Source organism: Ochotona princeps, chromosome 26 (genome assembly GCF_030435755.1).
Source record: "Ochotona princeps isolate mOchPri1 chromosome 26, mOchPri1.hap1, whole genome shotgun sequence".
Lineage (NCBI taxonomy): Eukaryota > Metazoa > Chordata > Mammalia > Lagomorpha > Ochotonidae > Ochotona > Ochotona princeps.
Genome location: NC_080857.1, coordinates 17,425,252 through 17,452,411, shown reverse-complemented (window position 1 = coordinate 17,452,411; position 27,160 = coordinate 17,425,252). Strand labels below are relative to the sequence as shown.

The following is a 27,160-nucleotide window of genomic DNA, read 5'->3' as shown; positions in this document are numbered from 1 at the left end:
GAAAAAAGTGTTGTAATAAAGACACTGGGATATGCTGAGATGAGAGAGAGAAAGAGAGAAAGAGACAGAGAGAGAGGGAGAGAAAGACAAGAAAAGGAGTTAGGAAGTCTTTTTTAAAAAAGATTTATTTATTTTTATTGCAAAGTCAGATATACAGAGAGGAGGAGAGACAGAGAGGAAGATCTTCCGTCCGATGATTCACTCCCCAAGTGGCTGCAATGGCCAGAGCTGTGCTAATCCAAAGTCAGGAGCCAGGATCCTCTTCCAGGTCTCCCATGCGGATGCAGGGTCCCAAGGCCTTGGGCCGTCCTCGACTGCTTTCCCAGGCCACAAGCAGGGAGCTGGATGGGAAGTGGAGCAGCCGGGATTAGAACCGGCGCTCATATGAGATTCCCAGCACATTCAAGGTGAGAATTTTAGCCACTAGGCCACCAGGCCGGGCCCATGAATAGAATTTTTAAAAATAATGTATTTATTTCTTTGGGAGGCAGAGAGACACACACAAAAAGAGAGAGCAGGACAGTGAGCAGTGTCCCTCTGTAACACAATTGCTGGGATCACAGTCCAGATCTGCTGGGAATGCAACTGCCTGAGTCGTCACTGCTACCTGAAAGTCTACATTAGCAGGAGGCTGGCATCGGAAGCTGGAGGAGGGCATCAAACTCGGGCACTCCATTGTGGGATACAGCTGTCTTCACTGCTGGGCCAAAGCCCTTCCCTGTTCATTTTTAGAATGACCTGTGCTTTTTAAAAAAGATATTTATTTGAAAGGCAGAGACACACACACATGTACTCACAGAGAGACAAGAGAGGGAGAGAGACAGAGAGTATCTTCCATCACTGGTTCACTCCCCCAGATGGTTGCAATGGCCAGGACTGTGCCACAGTCAGAAGCCAGGGGCCAGGGGCCAGGAGCCAGGGGCCAGGAGCCAGGGGCCAGGAGCCAGGAGCCAGGAGCCAATATTCTGCACAGCGTCAGTCTGTAAAGGCTTCCAGGTGCACCGTTTCCTAGGTATCACGATTGAGGTAACTGACTCCTGTTGTGGGACTCCTGGCCTGTTTCTGGTTTCCTTCCCCTCCCACTGCAGCACTATGGAGATGAATTCATCTACTTCACACTTTGGTGCCCATTTCTAATTTTGCCTCAACATAAACTTCTTAGCAGAATTTCTGAATCAAAAGGCATGTACATTTCTGAAAGTAAAGCTTTATTTTAGAATAGAGTTGGCAACTGCAAAAACATTATGAATACACTAGATAATTTCCCTTAATGTCAACATCTTTAGTACAGCACTCTTGTCATGCTGAATTAACCGACAATAATGTATAATTATTAACTGATCAAGTCCAGCCTTGATTCAAAATCAAGGATCCCACCCAGGATACCACATCACATATGAGCCCATGGCTACCTCTTTACTCCTTGAGTAATAATCTAATAGTAATAATACTTTGCTTTATTGCTCAAGGCAGGTGTATTTTTAACGTTCCGAGTAACTTAGTGCACAACTATTCCTTTTGGGGAGCAGCATCCCTCAAGGTTAGAGATTTTTCAGCGCCCAACTTTCTGACGAGTACCGCATTAGCGTTTACCCCGGTGGGGCACCTCAGCTGGGGAAGACGACCCTCCCACCTGCGCCGCCCTCTCGTCGATATCTACCAGTTACCCGGAGGCCCCACCCACTATGGGGCGGAAGTGGGCGCAGAGTCAGGGCGGAAGCGCCAGGTCGGATGGGCCTCCCCGAGCAGTCAGCCCTTCCCTCTCTACCGCTGCCCCACCCCTCCGGCCCGGACCGGAAATGAGGTTAGAGAGGGAAGCCCTGGCGGGGAGACTCAGCCGGAGAAGCGGTGGCTCCAGGAGGCGGAGGCGACGGCAGCTGGTGAGCGGCGGCGGGGAATGGTGGGAGAGGGTCGGAGTTTGGGCCTCCCACCGTCAGAAGGGATCCGGGTTGCAGTCCGCTGGCCGAGCGGCCCAGGGCGTCACGGGGCTGCCTGGACGGGCGGCAGGGGCGAGGGTGGCGGGGCCTTGCTCTTGAGGGCTCCCCGTGCCGCAGGCTGAGGGTCGGGCCATCCCAGGGGCAGCAGGTCCCTCCTTTCCCCCCTTTTCTGGCTGCGTCTCTCAGCGACTGGCGTGATGGCCCTCGCCCTGCGGGGCTGGCCGGGGCGTGGTGGCTTCCTCATCTGTGTGGCCACGTTGCTCCCCCGATCCCGGAGGGCGCTCGGCCGCCAGGACTTGTTTTGTTTTGCCAGCCGACTCCCTGTTGCTGGTGAGCCCTCAGGAGAAGTGATCTGGCCGCCCCGCCCTGGCCCTGCACCCGCCACCCGCTTACGCTTGCTTCCAGTGCCTGACTCCCACAACCTGACTCCCTGTCGGGCTGCTGGCCTGCACCCGCGGGTCTTCCCGGAGGAGTGTGGCCCCCCGAGCCCGGAGGTGCGGAAGGTTCAGGGTTGTTTTTTGTTTTTGTTCGGATCGCATCTGTGGTGGCAGGCAGGAAAGTAGTTCCGCACAGGCCTGGGACTACTGCAAGTTGTTGATTCAACCTGCAGATCTGTGCAGGTCGGTCTGTCTGGGTTTTTAAGGCAGTCGTTTAATAGGGAAGCCGATGACTTGTGCATTCTGTCCCCTCTTGTTTTCTTTGGGTCGTAGGGACAGTTGTCGCTTTTGCCCCAGCTGTGTTTTGGTGTTTGGACAGCGCTTGTTACAGCTCGAGGGGACCTGTGTGTGGCTTTGGGACACTTTGTGTAATGGTGCCCCAGAGTTAAGGTCTAATTATGGCCTTTGGAATACTTTGGGCTTGACAGGGGTTAGGGAAAAAGTGCTGATTTAGTAAATACTTAATATGATGTTGGACTTAAGATAGTGGACATTTCCCTTTAAAAGAGAGTTTTGAAAATTGTTCCTGGAGCTTTTACCCACAGGTCAGGATCTCGGGTGTGAGAGCTTGGTGAGAGTGAGTAGAAAAACAGAAACTTTGGAAAGGAGTTATCTAGCCATCCGGGTGATCCTTCCCTGACTCACTTCAGCCTAGTTAGATCCTGGTCTTGTGTGACTGTGGCACTAAGGCCCAGGAGGAGAGGAGATTAAGATAGCGGAGGACAAGTTCTGTGAAGTTCTGGACCGAGGACCTCCCCAGGGGGTGCTGGCTGCCAGAATTGGCAAAATTTGGTTTCCTTTCTGAGTATAAAGCTGGGTCGCCACCAGGCCTGCAAGCGGTGACCCCGACCAACGGATGATTTCTTCCTCCTTTCCCGGTGCCAAGGTGAGGCTGCGTCCTGCCCCATGTTTGCCCAGCTCAGCTGTGCAGTGATTTTCTCTCTCTGATGAAGTATTATTGGGTAATTCAGTGACAAGTTTAACTAGGGAAATACAGGCAAGACCCATTCTCCCATGCTTGCCTGGTTTTGGTAATAGCTCAGTTGTCATTTGCTGAGCAGTTGAGTTTTTGTGTGTAAAAACTTGTGACTTACGGCATTTAACGGGGGCTAAGCATAAGCATTTAGGCAAAGACTGGGAATACCTATTTTTAGTGACTTAAGGGAACCTGGCTGGTTTGAATAATGTTACGTGCAGCCAGAGGAGAGGGGACTTTATTTTTGTTAGGCAGAATTCTGCAGTGCTGTCCTCTGCGTTGGAAGTCGGTTTGAGAATAGCATACCTGATGCAGACTGTTTTTTTTTTTTTTCCTGAACTTACAGATGTGGCCCTCATGGATGAGCTGGTGCATGACCTAGCGTCCGCCTTGGAGCAGACCTCGGAGCAGAACAAGCTGGGGGAGCTGTGGGAGGAGATGGCTCTGAGCCCTCGGCCGCAGAGGCGGCAGCTTCGCAAGCGCCGCGGCCGGAAGCGCCGCTCTGACTTCAGTCACCTGGCGGAGCACACCTGCTGCTACAGTGAGGCTTCAGAGTCGAGCCTGGACGAGGCCCTCAAGGACTGTCGAGACGTGGCCCCGCTCACCAATTTCAGCGACTCTGACGACACCGTGGTGGCCAGACGGCACCCGGCAGCTCTCAGTGCCATTGTGAAGAGTAAGCAGCACTCTTGGCCGGAGTCCGACTCCTTCACGGAAAACGCGCCCTGTCGGCCACTCAGGCGCCGGCGCAAGGTGAAGCGGGTGACATCGGAGGTGGCCGCCAGTCTGCAGCAGAAGCTGAAGGTGTCGGATTGGAGCTACGAGAGAGGCTGCAGGTTCAAGTCTGCGAAGAAGCAGCGGCTGTCCCGCTGGAAGGAGAATACCCCCTGGGCCTCGGCAGGCCACGGGCTGTGTGAATCAGCAGAAAATAGGACTTTTCTGAGCAAATCAGGAAGGAAAGAAAGGATGGAGTGCGAAGCAGATGAGCAGAAACAGGGCTCTGACGAGAACATGTCAGAATGGTGAGATCTCCCTTATTAAGGGGAAGGGTTTCCTGGTTAATTCTACCCAGAGTGCAAGACCATGGTCTCAGGATGAAGTCCATTTGCTTTGAAGCCAGTCAGGCTTTCCCTTCAGTCAGTCGGTAGTTTATCTATAGCATTTTTTTTTTTTTTTTTTTTTTTTTAAAGATTTTATTCATTTTATTACAGCCAGATATACAGAGAGGAGGAGAGACAGAGAGGAAGATCTTCCGTCCGATGATTCACTCCCCAAGTGAGCCGCAACGGGCCGGTGCGCGCCGATCCGAAGCCGGGAACCAGGAACCTCTTCCTGGTCTCCCACGCGGGTGCAGGGTCCCAATGCATTGGGCCGTCCTCAACTGCTTTCCCAGGCCACAAGCAGGGAGCTGGATGGGAAGTGGAGCTGCCGGGATTAGAACCGGCGCCCATATGGGATCCCGGGGCTTTCAAGGCGAGGACTTTAGCCGCTAGGCCACGCCGCCAGGCCCCATCTATAGCATTTTAAAGTACTGTTTGGGAGTCTGATTTCCTTATGTTAAGAAGGCTACATAGAATAGAAGCAAACAGATGAACAAAAACACAGTTTCTAAGAATAATTTAAAATATGTACTTCCAGTGCATAGCCAAGAGTTTGATTTGGAAAAGCGGCTTGCTGCTGTTCATGCATGGAGTTCACACATGCGTGTTGTTGGCTTGATAAGTGGGGTCTCAGCAAACACTGGTGTGTAGCTGAGCACGTGTGTGTGTGTGTGTGTGTGTGAGAGCGAGAGATGGCAGGTGTGTGTTAGTGTGCTCCGTGAGCTGCCAGAGATCCCCTGGAATTGTGCTTCTGTTCACTTCTGCTCCTGCTTTGAGCCTACTGAGTCTGTGTTTCTAACGACTGACAGTAAACATTTTCTGCACATATGATGGACTTTGACAATAACACTACTGACTGTGGCTGGTCTCCAGCCGAATAAGATCAAGCCAGAAACGTCTGTCACCTTTGAGGATGTGTTTAAAATGTCAGTGTAGTTTTTGCTCTCTGTTTTTTGGTTTTGCTTTGCTTTGTTTTTTTACCCCTCAGATTTGGGTACCCCACACTTGATGCTTTAGGACTGGCACTCTTGATCATTGTGTCTGTGTTTCAAGGAGGGTGCTGCTGCTGTAGGGGCACTCCCTCACAGTCCTCATGGGGACGTCCTTCCCAGCCCTCTCCTTTGCTGTCACCCCCAGGCCTCCAGGGGTTGCCGCCTCCTGCCTGGAAGCCCTGGATGCTGTCATTATTCATGTTGTTTTGCCTTGATGAAGTGCTAACCGTGTGGCAGGCACATGCTGAATACTTACTGGAAGTTCTAATGCAGCGCTCACAGTTCCACCATTTAGTAGGTGCTGTTCTTGTGTTTGATAGGAGACCAAGGTGCAGAGAACTGTTACAGTCTGCCTGTGGTCACTCAGTGCCGAAAGTGTGAGTCAGGCCTGACTGCAGCCCAGAGCCTTGACGCACACGTCTGTTGCCCTTGGGCCTTACCCCGCTGTGCCCTTTTCTCTAACTTATGTGACTGTAAAGCATATGACATTTCTTAGGACTTTACTCCTTCTGAAGTTTGACTTAAAAACAAATACATAAATCTTAGGTACTCTGAAGTTAGGCTGTGTCGGAGGAAAAGCTGTTTAGTTCTCTTTGCCTTATACCCTTTGCACATGGCTTTTAAACCAGCTTCATTTTTAATTTTTCACTTTTTTTTACTAACTGTATTTGCTACCATATTGGCATAGGCTTGTCTTTTCTTTAATGTGTACTTACTGACTCAAGGCTTATCTACCCAATTTATGTATGTGTATATATATATTTTTTAAGATTTATTGTTGGAAAGGCAGATTTGCAGAGATAAGAAGATACAGAGAGAAAGATCTTACATCGGCTAATCTGTTCCCCAAATGGCTGCAATGTTCAGAGCTGAGCTGACCCAAGCCAGGATCCTCTTTTGGATCTCCCACACTGGTGCAGGGTCCCAAGGCTTTGGGCCATCCTTGACTGCTTTCCCAGGCCGCAAGCAGAGAGGTGGATGGGAAGTGGAGCTGCCGGGATTAGAACTGGTGCCCATATGGGATCCTGACGATTGTGTGTGGAGAATTAGCCACTGAGCCATCGTGTAACCCCTCCCCGCATATATGCACTTATCTTTTTGGGTTTAAAGCTGTTTTTCAGTCATCATGAAAGAAATGTGTAATCAGTATGTAGGCATTCACAGGATGTTTGAAAAATTGTTTAAATTGCTTGCTTTGGGGGCTGGTGTTGTGGCATAGAAGGTAAAGTCATGCTGGCAACCCTTATGGGGCCAGTTCCTGTCTGTGCTTCTCTGTCTAGTTCCTTTCCAACTTGCTCAGTGACCTGGGGAGGCAACAGGAGATGGTCCAAGTATTTCCGCACCAGCCACCCATGTGGGAGAGGAACACAACCAGGAAGCTCCTGGTTGTGGCCTAGGCCAGCCCTGGCGTTTGTTGCCATCTCGGGAATGAACCAGCGGGTGGAAGATCATTCTGTTGCTGTCTCTCCTTCTCTGTAGCTTTTTCAAATAAATAAATAAGTCTTTTTAAAAAGTATTTTTTATTTCTTTGAAAGGCAAATGGGAATCTCCCAAATGCCCACATCAGCCGGAGCTTGGCTAGGCCAAAGCCAGGAGCCCTGGAATTCAGTCTGGTCTCCTGTGTTGGGGGCAGGGACTCAGGTACTTGAACCATCACTGCTACCTCTTGGGGTGCATGTTAATTGGAAGCTGGGTTATAAGTGGAGCTGGGGTTGGCACCCAGACACTCTGAGGTGGGCCATGGGTGTCCCAAGTGGCTGTCTTAATGATTGTACCAAAATATCAGTCCTTCCCTTTTCCCCAATACTGAAACCCTTTCTTGACACATTCAAGTTTATATACACACACACACCACATAACAATCTTCTTACTGTTGAGAATGGTACCTTTAAAAATAACCTTTTGTTTGGGATGGTAGTTTGTTTATGTTTCTTTCCCAGGATTTCTTGTTGAACTGTGACGTTACTGTGTGTGAAAGATGGTCTGTGTAGCCAGGTAGTAGCTGACTGGAGCCCCACATGCAGGACCTGCAGGCCAGCAGGAAGCTCTCTCCTGTTCCCTGTGGCTTAGATCCATCACAGACTCTGGTAACAGACATCCTAGTTATCCGAGAACCTGGATGACTCAGAGTAGGCAGGAATCCTCTGGAAGTTCCTAGTCTTTTTGTCTTTAAAGAGGTCTTATTCTCTGTGTAGACTATCTCCTTAGTTCATGGTTTCAAAGTTCTTGTAGCCATGAGGGAGTGGTGGGTGGAGTAGGAGACACCTCTAAAATCTTCTAATTTTGGGGAGTCCTAAGTTCTTGCCTTGCCTTCATTCTTCACTACTTAGGAACAAGTGCTTTGTTTTTCCTTCTTAAGTCAATTCTGTTATGGGGGTGCACAGGATGATTCTTACTTGCTGTTTGCATATTATTTGAGGGGCAGAGGAGGAGGGAGAAGGGGAAGAGAGAGAGCAAGAGAGCGCTCCCATTGGCTGTTTGTTCCCCAGATGCCGAGGAGGAGGGACTCAATCCGGTGGCCCCACCTGAGCCGTCAAGTGCCACCTGGCAGAGTGCACCTTAACAGGAAGGCACATAGGAAGAGGAGCAAGCACTTGAACTGAGGCGCTCTGACATGGGATAGGGGCATCCCAAGAGGCATCCTTTTTTTTTTTTAATATTTATTTTATTTGAAAAAGTCAGATGTACAGAGAGGAGGAGAGGCAGGAGGAAGATCTGATTCAGTCCCCGAGTGACCACAATGGCTGGTACTGCACCTATCTGCAGCCAGGAGCCAGGAAGTTCCTCAGGTCTCCCACTTGGGTACAGGGCCCCAAGGCTTTGGGCTGTCCTCCAGTGCCTTCCCAGGCCACAAGCAGTGAACTGGATGGGAAGTGGAGCTGCCGGGATTAGAACCAGTGCCCATATGAGATCCTGCCACATTCAAGGCGAGGACTTTAGCTGCTAGGCCACAGTGGCAGGCCCCCAAGAGGCATTTTAACTGCTGTACCAAAGGCCAAACCCTAGTCTGTTAGTTTGTAAGTTGATGTCGGCTTGTTAAACATTCCTTATAAACAGGACTGACATCAGAATGTAAGTTGATCTTGGTTTGTGATTTGGGTGTTGTACTGGATTGCTCAGTTGGTTCTTTTTTCTGCCTTAAGTGAAATACAGTGTTAGCAAGAGGTGTTGGAGCAGGGATCCATCCTGTAAAATTATTAAGATGAAATTAATCATAAAGCTGAACTCAGCCTAGTCAGTGGATACATTTTTATTTTTTCTAAAGCAATATTAGGTGTTCTAGGTTGAAAAATATGCATGTCAGCTTTATTACTAATTTTCTTAAATTTATCTCTTGCTTGAGAAAGCATGCAGTTGCTTAAAGTTCACCGGAATTTCTTTTTCTATTCTTCCTTCAGCTCTACACCAGCAATTCTCCCTGAATTATGAGGGACTGAAAGTGGCTATGATACAAGAGTTTTTAAATGTCTGTATAAAAATCAAGTTGTTATTTTGTTCCCCGTGTGTGTGTGCTTGTGGATATCCTAAAATGGAACAGCTCTCGGTAAAATGGCTTTCTGTTGATTTTTATTCAGATTGTATGGCAGCTGTGAATGAGCTGACCATAAGCCTAATTTTGCTAGCATATCATTTGTCCCCTTGAATGTGTGGTTTTGGCTTTTTTTCTTTCCTAAGTGAATTGGTTGGATGAGGGCCTGAAGTCACATTCAGGAGCCTTCCTCAAGTGATGTATTAGCAGCTGATCTCACAGGAAAGAACACATTCCCTTCTCTTGGAAAGCAAGTGACAGAGATAGAGTGCTAAGGCCCACCCCCACCCCCCTGCCCATGCTGACCTTCTGCGGCCCTGTGGTGCTCTTGTTTTCTTATTTTTATAGAAAATCAATATCCCTTCTGACACAGACAATAGCTCAGGAGCAAGAATAAGTGGTGGCAAGCTGAGATCTCTGTCCATCACCTCTCGCTTGAACTCCCCCAGACTCCTTCACTATGAGTGTGCTTTGCTCCAGGTATTTGCGACAATGAAATTGCTAAATGAGGACCATTTTAACCAAAGATTGGGTGATCAATAACCCTTCCTAGCAGTAGCTTGTTGGATCAATAGCCTTCATTATTTCATGGTTAAGGTAAGTAGCCTCCTTTGCAAGTGGAGGTCATTAATCAGGGGTAACTGGAGCTATGGAGAAAATATATGTGGTGGGGATCCTGACCCAGCAAGTGTCTGCCAGTGTTGCAGTTGGTGGGCTTGCCCTGGACCGTATTGACCAGCTTGCTTGCTGTACCCAGGTTTATTCAAAGTTCTGCTAGTGTGCTCTTAGGAGAAATGGCCAGATAAGACCGTTTGAGAAGTGGCTGGATACTTTCGTGTTCCTTGAAAGAACTGTCGGGACTGTTCTCTGTGGCTCCAGAGGAAGGAGTATGGAGAATGCAGGGAGTTAGGAGCCGATGTTTTGACTCAGTCAGGAAATCTTCCAGCTGTGACACTGGCATCCCAAATGGGCACCAGATCCAGCTCCCAGCTAGTGCACCTGGAAAAGCAGTGGAACATGGCCCAAGTGCTTGGATCCCTGCCACCCACTGGGAAGGCCAGATGGAGTTCCTGACCTGGTGTAGATGAGACCATCATAGCCCATTGGGCAGTGAATCAATGGATGAAAGATCTCTCTTTTCATATAGTCCTCTCCCCCCCATTCTGATTTTTTAAAAAGGTTTATTTATTTATTTATTTATTTATTAAAAATTTATTTATTTTTATTGCAAAGTCAGATATACAGAGGAGGAGAGACAGAAGATCTTCACTGCCCAAGTGACTGCAACAGCTGGAGCTGAGCCCATCTGGAGCCAGGAGCCAGGAGCTCTTCCGGGTCTCCCACACGGGTGCAGGGTCCCAAGGCTTTGGGCCATTCTCGACTGTGTTCCCAGGCCACAGGAAGGGAGCTGGATGGGAAATGGGACTGGCGAGATTAGAACTGGCACCTTTATGGAATCCCGGCGCATTCAAGATGAGGACTTTAGCTGCTAGGCTATGTCACTGGGCCCAGAATTCAAAATATTTTAACCCCAAAACTTTTGATTCCATTTTATACAACTTGTTGAACCATCGTTGTTTGTAGTGAAGATGTATTTCCTAGAGGAAAGCAGTAGAAAGATATACAGGCCTCGGTATACGTGCTGTTTGAGGCAAGCACTCTGCAAAGACTTCTCAGCTGTCTGCAGACTTCCTTCCCTGGCAGGTGGAGTCAGTCCCTGTGTCTGCTGCACCGCGTTGCCCCTGTGCTGTCTGAAGCCCTGTAGAGCTGGAGAGGGCGTGGTCCTCCCCCATTGCACCCTCTGAATGGTCCTGAAACATGGACTCTCTCATTGTACATTCCCATAAGTTGTGGTTATAATTCTGGAATTGATGGGAAGTAGTCCCTGAAAAAACCTGTCCCTCAGAAATAGGAAAAGCCGGTTACAGAAGTACCACCTCTGCTAGGAAAGATGCAGCAAAAATAGTAAGGGTGAAGGTGTCTTTAGGTCGTGAGTCGGGGGGTAATGGGCCTGTGGTTTTTGAAGCAGTTTTGTTAAATGTATTATTAATGAAGAAATTACAGTTGCATTTGGGAGGATGATGTAAGCTACAAAGTGTCATTTATTTCTGAGTGTATAAAAGTTAGACATGAAAGACACCATCTGACTGTTTTCTGGCTGTTTGGCTAAGATCAAGTGTGGCTATAAAAGACACTTACATGGGGAAAAGCAAGCCTTAGAGGTAACTGTTAACACCAACTGTGGACTACAGGTGCTCGATCCATTCTGTGTCTCCTGTTGTCATCAGGACAGGTGTAAACGACTCCTTTTTGTATTTTAAGTGTCTAGCCGTCTGGGTTAGCAATCTGAAGTAGCAGACTCTTAGGTCAGAAGCTGAACTGTATCTCTTCTTTCTTCCCTGACCCCTCGTGAGAATTTGGAGGAATTTATAGAAACTAGAATCTACTATTTAGGAATAGAAAGAAGGGAATAATTCCCAATGAAGACATCATAAGGATTCTGCATTTCTTATAGCTAAGAAAAAATTGCCCCCAGGTTTAGCAGTACCGAGCAGCAGTGGTTTTAGTCTCCTGGCTCCCAGCGTCGAATCTGGAGCCAGAGATGCTGCGTGGGTCACGTGGGTCACGTGGGTCATGTGTTGTTGTGGCAGGAACCCGACACTTGAGCCATCCATCACTGTCACTTTCTAGAATGTGCTTCAGCAGGAAGCTGTTATTGGGAATGGGACTGGACTTTAACTAAACACTCCAGTATGGGCTGTGAGTATCCCCAGTGATGACCACTAGGCCATACACCTGCCCCAGATGTTTACTTTTAAAATTCATGATGTGACATTAAAGGTGGAAACTTCTTTCTAAAGTGAGTTTGCAGTTAATTTTCTCTGGATTTGATGTGTATAGTGTATAAATGGCTACTAAGTGACAGTAGTCAGAGCACAGCTAAGATTTGAGTTCTGTTTGAAAGCTTTTAGTAGGAGAGCAGAGGAGCTCCCTTCCCTGGCTCTGTTGATCTGCTTGTGTCCTCAGAGAGTGGGAATGAGAGGATCTGAAATCCAAAGGTATTTGATGAACAGAAACGTGCAATTGACTTGCAGTTAACAAGGCAGATCCATGCATACCATCCCAGTTTGAGTGGTCATTTGGACATAACCATACTCTGACTCTAATTCTCACTTGCTGGGCAAGTTGTATAACCTCCCCAAGCCGTGCTCTCTCATCTCTAACGTGAGGTTTATGTATTTACCTCATAGAGTTTTGGAGTAGATGAAAGGTGGTAATGGGTATGAAGTACTTAATACACTTCCTGGCTGGCCATAGGGGAGAATACAGGATACCATTCATGAATAGTAGCTGTATATATGAATAGTTTTCCTAATAAGCTCAGTCCGAGTGCCAGCCCCTTTGCTGGGATTCTTGGGAGAGAACAGTGCCTTCCCATTCGCTTTGGAAAGAAAACAGTTACTAGATTTCATGGGCCACATTTTGGTATTCTACTTAAAAAGCAAAGAGGTTTTTGTGGTATAGAATATAGAATATAGATGACTTTTTTTTTAATGACAGGAGGAAGTCAGTAAGCGACCACTGCTGTTAACCTCTAGAGCAGTACCTGGCACGGGAGAGCATCTTTCTGGATCTCTGTAGCATCAGAGTGTGCACAGTGAGCTCACAGGCCTCATAACCATCGCAGCCTCATGATACTCCAGCCAGTACCTATAGAGATCCAACTACAGAGCTGAGGTGACATGGCGGAGAGGCCACACAAGTACCAACAGCGGAAAGGAGTTTGTAGTGAGCTCGTTCCTTTTACGTAACATTTAATGAGCATCTGTTGCGTGCCATGTGTTATGTTTGGCATTGAGAATGTTGATGAACATGATATTTCTTTTCCCAGCATGACTTGCTGTTTTGCATAACTACAGGGTGTTCTTTTTTCTTTTTTTGACTAATTTATTTTTATTGGAAAGGCAGAATTACAGAGAGAAGGAGAGACAAGTATCTTCCATGTAAATGGCTGCAGTACCTGGAGCTGAGTGAAACCAGGAGCCAGGAGCCCCCTTGGGGTCTCCCACATGGGTGCAGAAGCCCAAGGATTTGAGACGTTCTCCGCTGCCTTCCCAGGTTATAAGCGGAGAGTTGGATGGGAAATGGAGTGGCTAGGACATGAGCCAGCACTCCTATGGGATGTTGGTGCTTATAGGTAGAGGATTAGCCTGTTGAGTCACTTCACCAGACCCCCGGGTGTTCTGTTTCACTTGGAATAGGCAGGGAAAGGTGAGTTCTAATACTCTTGCATAGTTACACTTTTGCCAGTTTTGAAGCACAAGTTACCTCTGGTGGTTCCTGGGATGGGGACCCTGGCCCAGTACTGGTAAGCTAGTCGTACTATTATTGGTTCTATGAGATGTTGACCTCTGATCTCAAAGATTGGCTCAATCAGGTAAAGTACATGCCCTGTGCTCTCTAGCTTTTGGGTTTGTTCATCTCTGTAGATTGTGGTTCTTACCTTGTGCCCTGCTGGCATTTTGGACCCGTCCTGTGTATTGCAGGGCATGGAGACATCCCTAGCCTGTACACACTAGACGCCAGTGCTTCACCAGCCTCCTTGGTCTTCGTTCTGTAAGTTTCACTGCCAAAGTGTCCCTAGGGATGGACGCCATGACTTAGTTGGTTAATCCTCCCCACTGCTAGCACCGGAATCCCCTATTGGTGCTGGTTCATGTCCCAGCTGCTCTACTTCCCATCCAATTTCCTACTTAAGGCCTGGGATGGCAGTGGAGGACAGCCTAAAACCTTGGGACTCTGCACGCACGTGGGAGACCTGGAGGGAGCTCCTTATTTCCGCTTGACTTCTGGCTTTAGATCAGCTCAGCTCTGGCTATTGTGGCCATATGGGGAGTGAGCCAGTTAATGGAAGATCTTTCTGTCTTGCCTCCTCTCTGCACATCTGCTTTTCCAATAAAAATAAGTTAATTTTTTTTAAGATTTATTTATTTATTGCAAAGTCAGATATACAGAGAGAAGAGACAGAGAATAAGATCTTCCATCCGCTGATTCACTTCCCAAGCAGCCACAACAGCCACAGCTATGCTGATCTGAAGCCAGGAACCAGGAGTCTCTTCAGGGTCTCCGACGCGGCTTTGGGCTGTCCTTGCCTGCTTTCCCAGGCCAAAAGCAGGGAGCTGGATGGGAAGCAGGGCTGCTGGGATTAGAACCGGTGACCATATGGGATCCCAACGCATGCAAGGCGAGAACTTTAGCTGCTAGGCTACTGTGCTGGGCCCAAACATAAATCTTTAAAAAAAAAAAAAAAGTCTCCAAATACTTCCAAATGACTCAGGATGGGGGATTCAGAATTGCCCCAGTTGAAAATACTGCTGTTGATATGTCTGGTAGTGAAACTGGGTTTTAACTTCATTTGCCTTTTCCAAAAAGGATGGGATTCAAATTTAGAGAACTTAATGTGACCAAAACAGTCTTTTCAATAGAATGAAAGTACTGTAGTGTTAAAGCGCCGTTTTTGTTAAAATCAAAATGATAACCTGTGATGACTCCTCACAAGGGCAAACGGTGCATTCCTAGAACCTGCACAGAGATTTCAGATGAAAGCACTTTCAAGTCAGGACTAAGGTTTACCAGATGCAGCTGCCAGTGGGTGTCTTGGAACTGTGTCAGTAGAGAAGAGAGCTCTATTGTGCCTTGCTGAGCTTGGTTCCCTTGGTGATGTCCATCTGTGAAAGCAGGTGCCACGCCCAGTGATAGCATCCAGCAGTCTCAGGTTCACCTGAAAGCTGTGGTGGGAAGGTAGAATGGATGGCTGCACAAGAAAATAAAGAAAGCAAAAATATAAGTTGTAGAATCCAAGTGACGTAGTGTGTTAACTGTAATGTCAAATTTCCGCTTTTTGTGCATTTGAAAATTTTCAAGATAAAGTATTTGAGGGTCAGCATTTAGAACCACCATTTCAGCTGACTTCACACAGTGATTTCAGTGGAATGTACTCACTGGCTTTTCTCACATTATTAGGATAATTAGATAATTCAATTGGTGATCCCAAATCCAGGATTTCATTTTGTTTGTGCCTTGTTTAAAATGGTGGTTATGCTGCTGAATTAAGTGTGAATTATTTTTTAGTGAAAGATGGTGAGAGAGAAGTATGATGTATTGAAAATATTATTACTCTCATAGGAATATTTTCTCGCTTCTAAAATGGGATGATTTTCACAATGTTGAGATTGGTTTTGGGGGAGAATCATGCATAATTATTTGTAAGATTACTATATTTTTTCTCCTCCGAAACATCTGTAGGAGTATTCCCAGATGATGTGTATGTACAGGCTCTTTCTGGACTAAACATTGGCAGAGTGTACAGGGGCAGGTGGTCCAGGGCGCCTCTGGAGGCACAGGTGGGAGGCCTTGGTGCCTTCTGGCAAGGTGTCCCTCTCTGCTGTCTGGCTGGGCTCTGCTTTGTCACTTTCATTTGCAATGAATTAGCAGGGAATTGGATCAAAAGTGGAGCAGCCAGAACGTGAACTAATGGTTCCAGTAGTGACCGTATCCAAGCCAGGTTGAAACCAGGAGCCTGGAACTTCGTCCGGATCTCACATATCTCCTGTGTGGGGGACAGGGACACAAGTGCTTGAGCGTCCATATGCTGTCTCCTAGAGAGGGCATCAGAAGGAAGTTGGATGGCAGTGGAGAGTGGCGACTCCAGCCAGGCCCCGGACTATGGCACGTGGGTGTCCCATACAAACAAGGACCCTAGATTATGGATTTTTTGTTTTGCAAGAGGAAAATCTTGAGGATGTTGGATGTTTTAAAGCTGGAAAGTTTCATCTGAAACTGATAGCAGCGTATAGAAATTAAGTTGATTGGTAATCTTGTAAATTTGTGTTCTTTAATATACTAAACCAGATTGAGGTTATGTTTCATAAATTATGTTCTAATGCTGAACTAGCACAGAAATATTTTAAAAGTACTTTGGGAGTGGGCTTTCAACCTTGCAGGTAAGACACCTGAATGTCTGGGTTCGAGTCCTGGCTCCTCCACTCTCCACTCCTGCTTCCTGCTAATGTGCACCCTCGAGGATAGCAGGTACTGGCTCAAGTATTACTCCCTGCCACTTGCGTAGGAGACCTCGACTGAGTTCCTGTCTCCTAGCTCCAGCCTGGCACTGTGTCAGGGCAGGCATCTGAGGAGTGGGAATTTACTGCCTCTTTGTATTTTGCTTCTCACATACAAAATACATATAAATAAAAATAAAATACTTTGAAGTGTAAGTAAAAGTTTTAGAATTCTCCTAACTTCTGTATTTTGTTTTGTTTGGTGTTGAGAGTGGTTTCACTCTGATTGGCTAATGGGAAGAAGTGAGATTAAAGAAGCTTGTGATTTTCCCATTAGGAAGCCAAATACATGTGCAGTGCTCTGTGTCTGTCTGGAGCTGATGAGCTCTCCTGTGTTGTCCTCTTTTTGCAGTGAAACCAGCAGTGTGTGTAGCAGCAGCGACACCGGGCTGTTTACCAACGATGAAGGACGACAAGGTAATGCTGGCCCAGCGTCGGTCACGGCTGCAGGTCTGGGGGAGGTTGCAGCGACACCACGAACCTGGCGGTTGTCCGTAGCAGCGGTTCCCAAACCTGAGGATATGCAAGGTCCACCTGGAAAAGGAAAACTGCACATTCTTGAACTCCTAGAAATCAAATAGATTTGTCTTGAAGCCAGGAACTTTTTCCAAGTTTTTGCATGGGAGCCCAAGACGTTAGGTCATCTTCTACTGCTTTGCCAGGCAGTTAGCAGGGAACAGGATCCAAAGTAGAGCAGCTGGGACTAGAAGCAGTGCCTATATGGGATGCTGGTGCTGCAGGCAGAGGATTAGCTCGCACAAGAAGCCGCTCTGTGAACATCAGACTTTGAGAACCACTGGTCTCAGAGGTTAGGGTATTTGAGGCCGGTACCTGGGAGATTCCTATTTATCACAACCAAGAAGTAACTTTATATTTTGTTCTCTTTGGGATGTTAAGACATTCTTGCTTTTAATATAAGGTAAACAATTATTTTTACAGCCTTATTTTCAAATGATTATAATGTTCCAGAGAAATCTTTTGTTTCAAGTTAGAGGTCTGAAGTCGAGTATAGAGCACTGGGAATAAGTCTAGCAACTGCTGGTTGCTAAATCTTCAGTTGTCTCCCTCAGCAATATTTAGAGCCTTGGACTCGGTTTAAGAGCAAGATTCCTGGCCTCTATTCTTGCTTAATTGAAAACATGTTACTTGTGTGCCAGTAAATTTCAGGTAGTCTCTTTGGAATGTAGTTTTCTTAATCTAGATTTGTGGATCTCCGAAGTTCATTCTAACTCTGAAATCCAGTAACTGGTCTCTAGTGTTCAGTGTTGAGCAGACAGAAAGAAGCGCAGTGGCTGGCTGTCTAGGTTGATTCTGGAAGCACCCTAAACCTGATGTGTTCACTCCCCAAATGCCTATGTGGCCTTCAGCTGGGGCTGAAGCTGAAACTACCATCCGAAGTTACCACGTGAGTGGCAGAAAGCCAATTACTTGAATGTCACCACTGCCTCTTAGGATGTGCGTCAGCAGAAGGCTAGAGGCAGGAGCCTGAGCTGGGTATCATGCCGTGTGCTCCAGTGCGGGAGCGAGGCATCTGACCCAGGGCCTGGACGCCCAGGCTAACCCCCTGCCCTTTTAAGTTCATGTTGTTGGCATGGAGAACCTTTTACCCCCAAAGAGTTGTTGAGCTTCCCAATTTCATGGACCTTTTTTTTCCTAAATCTTTTCCTGGGGAACAAAACTCAAAACTTTTTTTTAATGGTTTATTAGCTATTTTCATATTTTTAGAAGGCAGAGAGATAGAGAAGGGTCTTCTGTCTCTCGGTTCACTCCTTTAGTGTTGTGATAGCTGGGGCGGGGCCAGGCTGAGTCGGGTTCGAGGAGTTTGATCTGGGTCTCCCACCAGGGTGACAGAGAAGTACCTGAGGTATTGTCTGCTGCTTGTCAGGGTGGTGAGAAGGACTTGAACTTGGACACTGATGGGGGCCTGGGTGTCCCAGGCCATGTCTCAACCATTGTGTCAGACATTTCCCCAAGGAGATTGTTGTATGCTTTTGTGAATAGCCACTTCATTAAGATGTCCTCAAGTATCACATTGAACGTTGTCTTTCCTAAAGGAAGTCCAAGAGATCGCTTGCTCTCATGTCTCGGGCCTCCCTGTACTGTGTTCATCCTGTGTTATTGTGTGTAGGCACCTGTCTTTTCCAGTAGTGCTTTCCAAATGTAGAAATTACTACTTTATTTGTAACCACTTAAGACATCTCTTGGCATACAGTGGTTTCTTCATAAATACTAAATGAGGAACTCAGATAAGGAGAAAACACTTGCTTTTCTTCCTAGATTTATGTACAGTATCTCAAATTATAAAACAATGGAACATATTTTGGTTAACGCCATATGCTTGGGGGACCCGATGTCAGGAGCCTGATGCATGCATCTTCCTCTTCCCTGGCAGCAGTCTTCTTCTTTTATTTTTTTCTTAAAGATTTTATATTTGAAAGGCAGGATATTAGAGAAAGATTGAGATATTGATTTATTCCCCAAATGGCTAAAAGCTGGAGCCAAACTGAAGCCAGGAGCCAGAAGTTGCTTCTGGGTCTTCCATTTGGGTGGCGCTTGCCTATGTAATTTAACCACCTGCTGCTGCCTTCCCAAGGCATTGGCAGGAAGCTGGATCAGAAGTGGGACAGCCAGGGCCCAAACCAGCTCTCTGATAAAGATGCCAGTGTTGTAACAAGTGGCTTACCCCTTGTGCCACAATGCCAACCTCCTGGCAACATTCTTAAGAGCCCGTGCTCTGTGTGAGTGATCTCCCAAGGTCTCCTCTGGTCCAGTGAGCCCTTTCGTTATATTCCTGGGGGTTCTGACTGACCGTTGCTGAAGCCTGTGGTTGAGGCAGGTCTTGAGCAGCTTCTTGGAGTCCTAAAGTTTAGAGAAAGAACTCATACAAACTCTGTGGGTGTCATGGGAGCAATTTCTGTTACTTTGCCATTCTGAAAGGAGGGCGGCAGACTGGAAGCTGTGTTTCTCATTCCTTGTTGGCAGAAATAAACTCTGGTAGAAACTAGAATGTCATCATTTGTAGTGGATAGAAAAAACTTGAACCAAGGGTCTGGATATATTGGATTAGTTGTGACTTTTGTATTAATGAACAATTTGACCTTGGGCAAATTGTATACCTTTTGGAAACCCTTGGAGAATTATATTTTATTTCTGTGATTAGGTTTTTCATGGTTGCTTGAGTTCCTGATGTTAAGATGATTTTTTTTACTTCATTAATAAGATACCAAGGTAGAAATGAAATATGAGTGTATGTCTTTGTTCAGCTATTAGGAGAAATGTGAATATAGCAAGACATTTTGCGGGAAGAGCTAATTCTGAATTGACAGACGCTTTGAACCCAAGAGTTTATTGAGACCACAGAAAGTCACGGGGGGCACTCTGTTTTTGTGTAAAGACCCCCGCTTTGGAGTTGGTCAGAGCTTGGGCTCACATCCTGGCTTCGTCATTTACCAGCTTGATCTTGACTTCCCAAGGCTTCAGCTGCCTCCTTCTAAGTAGGAGTTTGCAACTGGCGTGCGGTACAGCAGATACAGCTGCTGTCTGTGCACTGGCATGTTCTACAGGTGCCAGTTCAAGTTCTGCCTGCTCCACTTCCGGCTCCTAGATCCCGGCTGGCGTGTGGCTCGCTGCTGGCTATCAGCCACCCAGGGTGTGTTTTCATGGAAGGGAAATTCTCTCTCTTTGTCTCTCTGTAACTCTTTCAAATAAATACATCTTTAAAAAAATAAGTAAGAATTATTATAGTAAAAGATAGCCGGTTTTTACATGAATCCTGTTAAGTTGGAAGGGCTTAGTAAATGACAGCTTTATTAGTTTTTACATTAAAGCAGTCCCGTCTAACACAGTATGATTTTCCTGTGAAGCTAGTTTGATGTCCTGATTTTTATCATCATGTCGATCAAGAAAAAGTGCCGAAACAGTATTTTTTGTACTTTGATGGATTTTAAAGTGCCAAGGAGTTCTGCTTTTGTCTGGTTTTTGTGGAGATGTGAAAATCTCAACATATAATGTCATTTCTTTGCTGCCGTAGGGGACGATGAGCAGAGCGACTGGTTCTATGAAGGAGAATGTGTCCCAGGATTCACTGTCCCCAACCTGCTGCCGAAGTGGACTCCTGATCATTGTTCTGAAGTGGAAAGAATGGATTCTGGATTGGATAAGCTTTCAGATTCCACATTCCTCTTGCCCTTCCGGCCAACTCAGAGAGGTGAGTGCTGGGACGAGACGTGCTTCAGGCTTCCCCCGCTCCCTGGGGGAAGCAGAATCCGCCTGTAGCAGGTGCCTTGATGTGTCTACACACACACTAACTCAGAACTGGGGAGCTGGTCTGGGAAGTTTGTTGAGGAAATTCAGAGGAGTGTCTCACAGCTTGAGGATCAGACATTCCTACCTGGATCAAGCCATGGAGACTCTTGGGATGAAAGTTGGCAGGGCATTCCCTCAGCTCGCAGCTGCCATCCGTAGGAGATTGGAGGCCTGCTGTCACGTCCTGGCAGGTCATTCTGCTCCGAGGCCCCTGGGCTGGCTATTCTACACTCACTGGCAGCCTGAAGCCCTAGGTTTTGGAAAAGAACAGATTTCAGCAAAAACATTCACATATAAGATACAGCGGCATGTTTTAAATGGATGATCTCAAACTACTTCTTTAACCCATTCTGTGTACATGATTCTGTTACTGCAGACTTTAGCACAGGTACAGATCCTTTCGCTCCCACTGTGATGCAGCAAAGCGAGATGGAGGGAGCCTGGGCCAGGGGCACGGAGGGGGGGATGCTCTCTGGTACTGTCCACGCTTTCCTGGCTGTCAGAACCATCACCGAAGCCCTGTGGCATTCATCAGGATTGTCTGCGAGGCTTCTTTTCATGCTGTACACTTCAGATTCTAGGATTCCCAGTGGCTGTGGGCCAGCGAGTTAGTCGTTGGCAGGTATCTGTTGAGCATTCGGTGATCGCAATTACCTTAGGAGCTGTGAACTCCTGCCCTGTAGAGTGGTGTTTGAGTTCTCAGGGTTGGAGGTGTTGCTAGGCCTTCTCAAAGCAGTTGTTTTTTAGGTAAAGCTATTGCTTGACCGAAGCATATTGCTTACTTAGTAACTTTGTTTGAACATTGCAGTGAACATTTCTGAAAGTTCTGTATGGACCACTGATAGTATACACAAGTGAGCAAGAACAGCAAGAAACAGAAGAGTCTGCAGTTCAGACTCTGGAGACGACATCACTGACAGGATTTTGTGTGGATTCTTCCCATTGTTCTTCCCACATGTTGAGCACATGTAGCTGCTGGAAAAGAGGTTGTAAGGGATCTCACAAAAGTTAATGGAGGGGCCCAGTGCAATAGCCTAGTGTCTGAAGTCCTCATCTTGCATGCACTGGGATCCCATATGGCCTTGGTTCTAATCCCGGTGGCGCTGCTTCTCATCCAGCTCCCTGCCTGTGGCCTGGGAAAACAGTTGAGAACGGCCCAAAGCCTTGGGACCCTGAACCTGTGTGGAAGTCTCAGAAGCTCCTGGCTCCTGGTTTCAGATCGGTCTAGCTCTAGCCATTGCAGCCACTTGGGATGTGAATCAGAGGACAGATCTTCTCTTTGTCTCTCCTCCCTGTAAAGCTGCCTTTCCAATAAAAACAAATTAATTAAGTTTAAAAAAGTTAATGGAGGGCCCGGTGGCATGGCCTAGCGGCTTAAGTCCTCGCCTTGAACGCCCTGGGATCCCATATGGGCGCCGGTTCTAATCCCGGCAGCTCCACTTCCCATCCAGCTCCCTGCTTGTGGCCTGGGAAAGCAGTCGAGGACGGCCCAAAGCTTTGGGACCCGGCACCCGTGTGGGAGACCTGGAAGAGGTTCCTGGTTCCTGGCTTCGGATCGGCGCGCACCGGCTCATTGCGGCTCACTTGGGGAGTGAATCATCGGACGGAAGATCTTCCTCTCTGTCTCTCCTCGTCTCTCTAAATATCTGACTTTGCAATAAAAATAAATAAATCTTTAAAAAAAAAAGTGAATGGAGAATTTGTACTGTGAAGACGCTGCATTATTTAAATTTTTTGTAAGCAGAAAGCAGCTGATATTTTCATTTCATCTTTCCACTGACTTTTTCAGTTACCATCTTTATTTTTTTTTAAAGATCATTTATTTTTTATTGGAAAGTCAGATCTCTCTGTCTCCTCCCTGTAACTCTGTTTTCTGTTAAATATTTATTTATTTATTTTTTATTGGAAAAGCAGAGACACAAAGAGAAGGAGAGACAAGCAGAAGGTTCTTTGGTCTGCTGGTTCACTCCTCAAGTAGCCGCAAAGGCTGGAGCTGAGCCAGTCCAAAGCCAGGGTCCAGAAACTTTTGAGTCTCCCACATGGGTGCAGGGGCCCAAGCACTTGGGCCATCCATCCTCCTCTGCCTTCCCAGGCCACAGGCAGGGAGCTAAATGGGAGGTGGAGCAGCCAGGACTTGAACTGGTGGCCATATGCGATGCCAGCACCACAGGTGGATGCTTAACCTACTGTGCCTCCACACCGGTCTCGTCTGATACCCTCTTAACTGGCTATTTTCACCATGGCTTTATGAATTGGAATAGTTTTGACATAGTAACTAGTATTTAATTTAAAACTTAGTAGTTGTTCACATTGCGCAGTTGTTTTCACTTAACTAGTGCCTACATTATTAGGCCTTCAAAACAGCTCTGTAAGATAGCACTGACAAAGTGGTTATCCGTCTTTCCTAGGCAGGGAGGCTGAGGTCAAGGTGAGTGGCATGCCTGAGACTGCACTGCTGGTGACAGACAGGAGATGTTACATCTGCGGCAGCCAGCCTCATGGTGCTGGTTTAGAAATCAGTTTAGGGGGACCAAAGGCGACATGGTTACTTACGGATTTCCTGCAGCTGCGAGCTGAACCTCTCTTGTCTTTTAGGGTACCATGCTCGCTTGAATCGTCTGCCTGGAGCTGCAGCACGCTGCCTCAGAAAGGGGCGAAGACGGCTGGGCAAGGTGATGGTGTTCATGATTTACCAGGCTGTGTAGGGAGGAAGCATGCCCCTCCGAGGACAGTCAGAGGTGCCGTGGGGCTCCCCGCAGTGAATGAGGCCAGTTGGGACGTTGTGGAGGCTGTGAGTGAAAACAGCTCTAAGAGATGAGCCTTCCTCAGAGGCTCCGAGAGAACAGGCGCATCACTGTGTCTGCTGTCTGTGTGTCTGTGGGTCTGATCTCTGACTCTTCCTTTTGGGTCAGTCTTACTATATACTTGAAATACTTCTCACTGCTCTGTGACTCTGAAGGAGGATTGTCTGCTGTTGATTCAGTTCTGCCTTTGGCTGGAACTGAGCGGGTGGCTCAACTTGGTTAATCCTCTGACACCTCTAAAGCAAAGGGCCGGTTCCCCTTTGACAGATAAGAAAAACTAAGTTCAAAGAAGTTCTGTCCACTGTTACCGGGTAGAAGTGGCAGAGATTTGAACCCATCAACGTTTTTCTGTTAGTTTTTTTTTTTTTTTTAACTTTTGACTATAGCTTTGTGATTGAGAAATGGAGTAGGCCAGGGATGTATGCACACTGAGAAGGTGGTGGGCAAAGAGGAAGGAAGGGGGAGGCATTGACAGGCACGGCTGTGTTTGCTCGCGAGTCCTTAGGGTGCCTGCTCCATGCTAAGCCAGGTGTCTAACATTCTGGCTCATCTTGGACCTGGCTTTGCGCAAGGTGCTGCTGTTTAGTGTCTGTGCCGGACATCATTTTCTGAAGTTTTAGGTGTGAAAGAAACGAGGATATTTATTTCCGGTTGAACTTAGATTCTTCTTTTTGTCATTAAATTCAAATGCAATTTTTAGTTGGAAAAACATTTGGTTATCAGAAGAATGATTCCTTGAATCAGTCTTTTACTTATTTTTTTCTTCCTAGCCAGTAAAATGCGGCTTTGACCGTTCTCGGGGGCCTGCTCTTCATGGGCCAGCCAGCAGGCTTGGCGTCCCTGAGGCGGAGGGAGGAAGGAGGTTGGAAGAGGAATCAGAGATAGTTTCACTTTTTCTCTTCCTGGTTAGGCAGGAAAAAAAGGCTTTCCTTCCACATGCCCCATTCCCTTCCAGCAACAAGAGCCTCCCATTTCCATGGAAGTGAGTGATTTCATCTTAGCTAGCCTGGAAGGGAGCTAAGACCCACTGGACGCGCCTCTAATGATTTCAAATGAATAGGATAATATTTACTTGTTTAATTCATCTTCATCACCTTAAAGGGATATTTGTCATTTCTAGCAGAGGTCACTGTTGATTCCCCCTCTAAATCCCCCCCAATCTCTCGTCCCTTTCTCTAAATTGTAATCATAAATAATGAGTTTCATTCACAGCTCCCTGCCAGCGAACTGCTAATTACACAAAGTACTGCTTGTAATTTACACAGTAATAAACTGTAAATTTACACATTACGGCACTTTAAGTTAATAATTTTCCAGCTGTAACAAATAGCTCATTTTTCACCCATCTTTTCCCTTGGCCCCCTTCGCCAGCCTGCATCTGTGACCAGGAGGCACAGCCATAAGGGATGAAGAACACAGTCTGTGCCACCTTCTCATCTAGCTCCACTCCTACCCAAAATCTGACCTCAGATTAATTTTGTCTGCAGCTAATTGTCCTGCTAAAGCATGTGTCCTGATGTTTAGTCAGTATGTGTAGATGAATGCAGATAATAGCATCTGTCCACTCCTGAATTACAGCCCTGATGTTCTTGACATTGGTACCTGTGACTTAGATTCCTTCATCTGCACACTGACTTGTGTGAGAGTAACTCTCCCCTATGTGTGTCGTGCTGTGCGTTCCAAGGTCTGTGACAGATTCGTAGATAAATACTCTCAAGTTAGATGAAGGATGAGTGCATTCTGTCATTTTCCAATTTTGAGAGGGGACGAGAAACAGTGTCTGAATTCTTGCTGTTATTCTTATGAATTAATTTTCACATTAAAATCCCAAATTTAACAGTCAATTAATACAAATTAATTTTCACGTTGAGAGATGGTGTTGAAGGAACAGAATGCAAAGTAACAATTTCTGTAAATCATAAACATCTTTTGATTTGTCTTAGTTTATTTAGCAGGTGATTTGGCTTTACCAGTGAGAATGTCTGGATGTCCCAGTAATGAAGACTCCATAGCTATGGTCTTTGGCAATGGGGAGCTCGGTATGCAGGCCTGTGAAAAGTAGGCTGCTGTGGGGTTTTCTGAAAAAAGTTTTTCTCCTATATACTTCAGTACTCCAGGAGGTACTACTAAATTAAAATGTCATATATAGTAACAGGGTTTATAATGATGTTTTTGGATCCCCAAAGACAAAATAACATGTAGCATTCTAAATATAGATTCTCATTTTAAAAAATGTAGCTTCTGCTGGACTTGAAGATTGGTGTTTGACCTGTGCCCTTAGGGTGTTGTGGCAGGTACAGGTGAGGGCAAGTGTGAGCTTGATGATGTAGTGTGTGTGTGTGTGTCTGTGGCTGGCTCAGCCTCTGCTTGTCTTTGTAGGAGACCAGCATGAGCCCTTTGGGTACGGAGAGGATAAGCCGTATTATTAGAGACCCCCGGCAGAAAGAGTAAGTGTGTGTGGTGGGTGTGGGTGGGAGCTCTCCCAGCCTGTGCCGTTCTGGGGTAGAGAAGAGATGGAGGGTCAGGAAACAGCTTAGAAATCAGGCTTCAGTGCTGTAGTATCTAACAGTTCACGTGGTTAACACACTCAGACGGGACAGTGAGTCAGTCAGGGATTAGGCTTTCCTTTCTAGACTAGCTCTACCTTATTCATCGGTTAGTTGATTCATTAATTTTGGATTTGTTCAGTTTCCAACATGGTTGTTGTATTTTAAACTCTCTTTTCTCTCTTTTTTAATAAGCAAGTGAGTGCGTTTTTGTTTTTTAAAAAATCTTTTGAAGATTTATTGGTTTTTAGTTGAAAGGGCTACAGGGAGCGAGGAAGATGGAGGGAGAGAGATCTTCCATCTAGTAGTTTGTGCTCTATCTGGGTAGAATTGGGCTGGTCCAAAATTGGGAGCCAAGAGCTTCTTCCAGGTCTCCCACATTGTGCAGGGGCCCAAGGACTTGGGCCATCCTCTGCTGCTTTCCCAGGCCGTTAGCAGGGGGCTGATTGGAAGCGGAGCAGCTGAGACTTGATGCTGGTGTCTACAGTGCTGACCCTGTGCTTGGGCTCTCGTATTCTGTGCAAAGCTTTTCCTTTGAAAAGTTATTTTTCGCAAAAACACTCACCTGATTATTCTTTTCTTTCCCAGTTGAATCTTTTTTCCTTTTTTTTTTTTTTTGTCCTCACTTAGATTTTATTTCTTTGGCCCCTGTCTAGTTTTCCTGCCACTTCTTTCACTGTTTCCTTTACTGTTATTCTTCCCCTCTCTTTAGTTTCTGGCTGCCATCAGCTGGGAAAAGAGAACGCAACCAGGTAAGCTGGCCTTTCTTTGTTATCTTTATTTTTATCACTTGGTTTCCTTTTCTTCAGAAAGAACAAAGCCTTGGCTTCTGATTTCCCTCACATTTCTGCTTGTGCCCAAGAGGTAAGGTTCTCTGTTCCCTCCCCTGTTCTCACGTCTTGGAGGTGTCACTGATAAATCAGAATGGTATTTCATGCCCTCTTTTGTGGTTCAGCTGTGGTCAGTTTCTAAATGAACACAGAACCCTTGTTTAAGCCTTGCGTCTTGCCATTAGAAAGCAGGATGGCTCTCGTCTGCTTTGGAAATCAGTTCAGCTCCAGAGACCTGAGCTGATGAGAGTGCTGGGGAGGTCTGCCCGTTGGGGTGGTGAGGTGGGTTTGAGTGAGCCCTAGAGCCCCGCCTTCTCCCTGACTTCCCTGAGCGGAGCCCTCAGCATACTTAGGCCTACGTGGAGGGATTGTAGTTGAACTTTTTCATATTTGACCTGAGGGTTCTTTGTCTTTGTCATGTTGAGGAAGACTGGTAGGTGAAAATTCTGAGCCTTCCTTTTACTTAGCAATTTTATTTTGAAACTTTTCTTACCGAGTTGGTAACTCATTTGGGCTTGGCGCTTTCATTGCGAAGTTACTGATTCAAAATCAATGAGAGCCATGGAAGATACAATGGGGTGGA

General features: G+C 46.6%; 1 protein-coding gene across 7 annotated transcripts in view; it reads left to right on the top strand.

Moving 5' to 3' along the window:
• The first annotated feature begins 1,749 nt into the window (after positions 1-1,749).
• The window catches only part of GPATCH2L (G-patch domain containing 2 like), a 44,672-nt gene continuing 19,261 nt past the window's right edge, over positions 1,750-27,160 (top strand). For 2 of the 7 annotated variants that reach the window (XM_058655629.1, XM_058655626.1), the window contains exons 1-7: positions 2,643-2,742; positions 3,697-4,372; positions 16,445-16,509; positions 20,123-20,299; positions 22,993-23,069; positions 25,581-25,648; positions 26,557-26,611. In XM_058655629.1, the coding sequence (XP_058511612.1) occupies positions 3,708-4,372; positions 16,445-16,509; positions 20,123-20,299; positions 22,993-23,069; positions 25,581-25,648; positions 26,557-26,611 (1,107 nt within the window). In that variant the 5' untranslated portion in view covers positions 2,643-2,742; positions 3,697-3,707. Of the gene's footprint in view, positions 1,881-2,642; positions 2,743-3,696; positions 4,373-16,444; positions 16,510-20,122; positions 20,300-22,992; positions 23,070-25,580; positions 25,649-26,459; positions 26,500-26,556; positions 26,612-27,160 lie in introns of those variants that run through there. The other 5 variants (XM_058655631.1, XM_058655627.1, XM_058655630.1 and 2 more) reach the window with 4 other exon arrangements.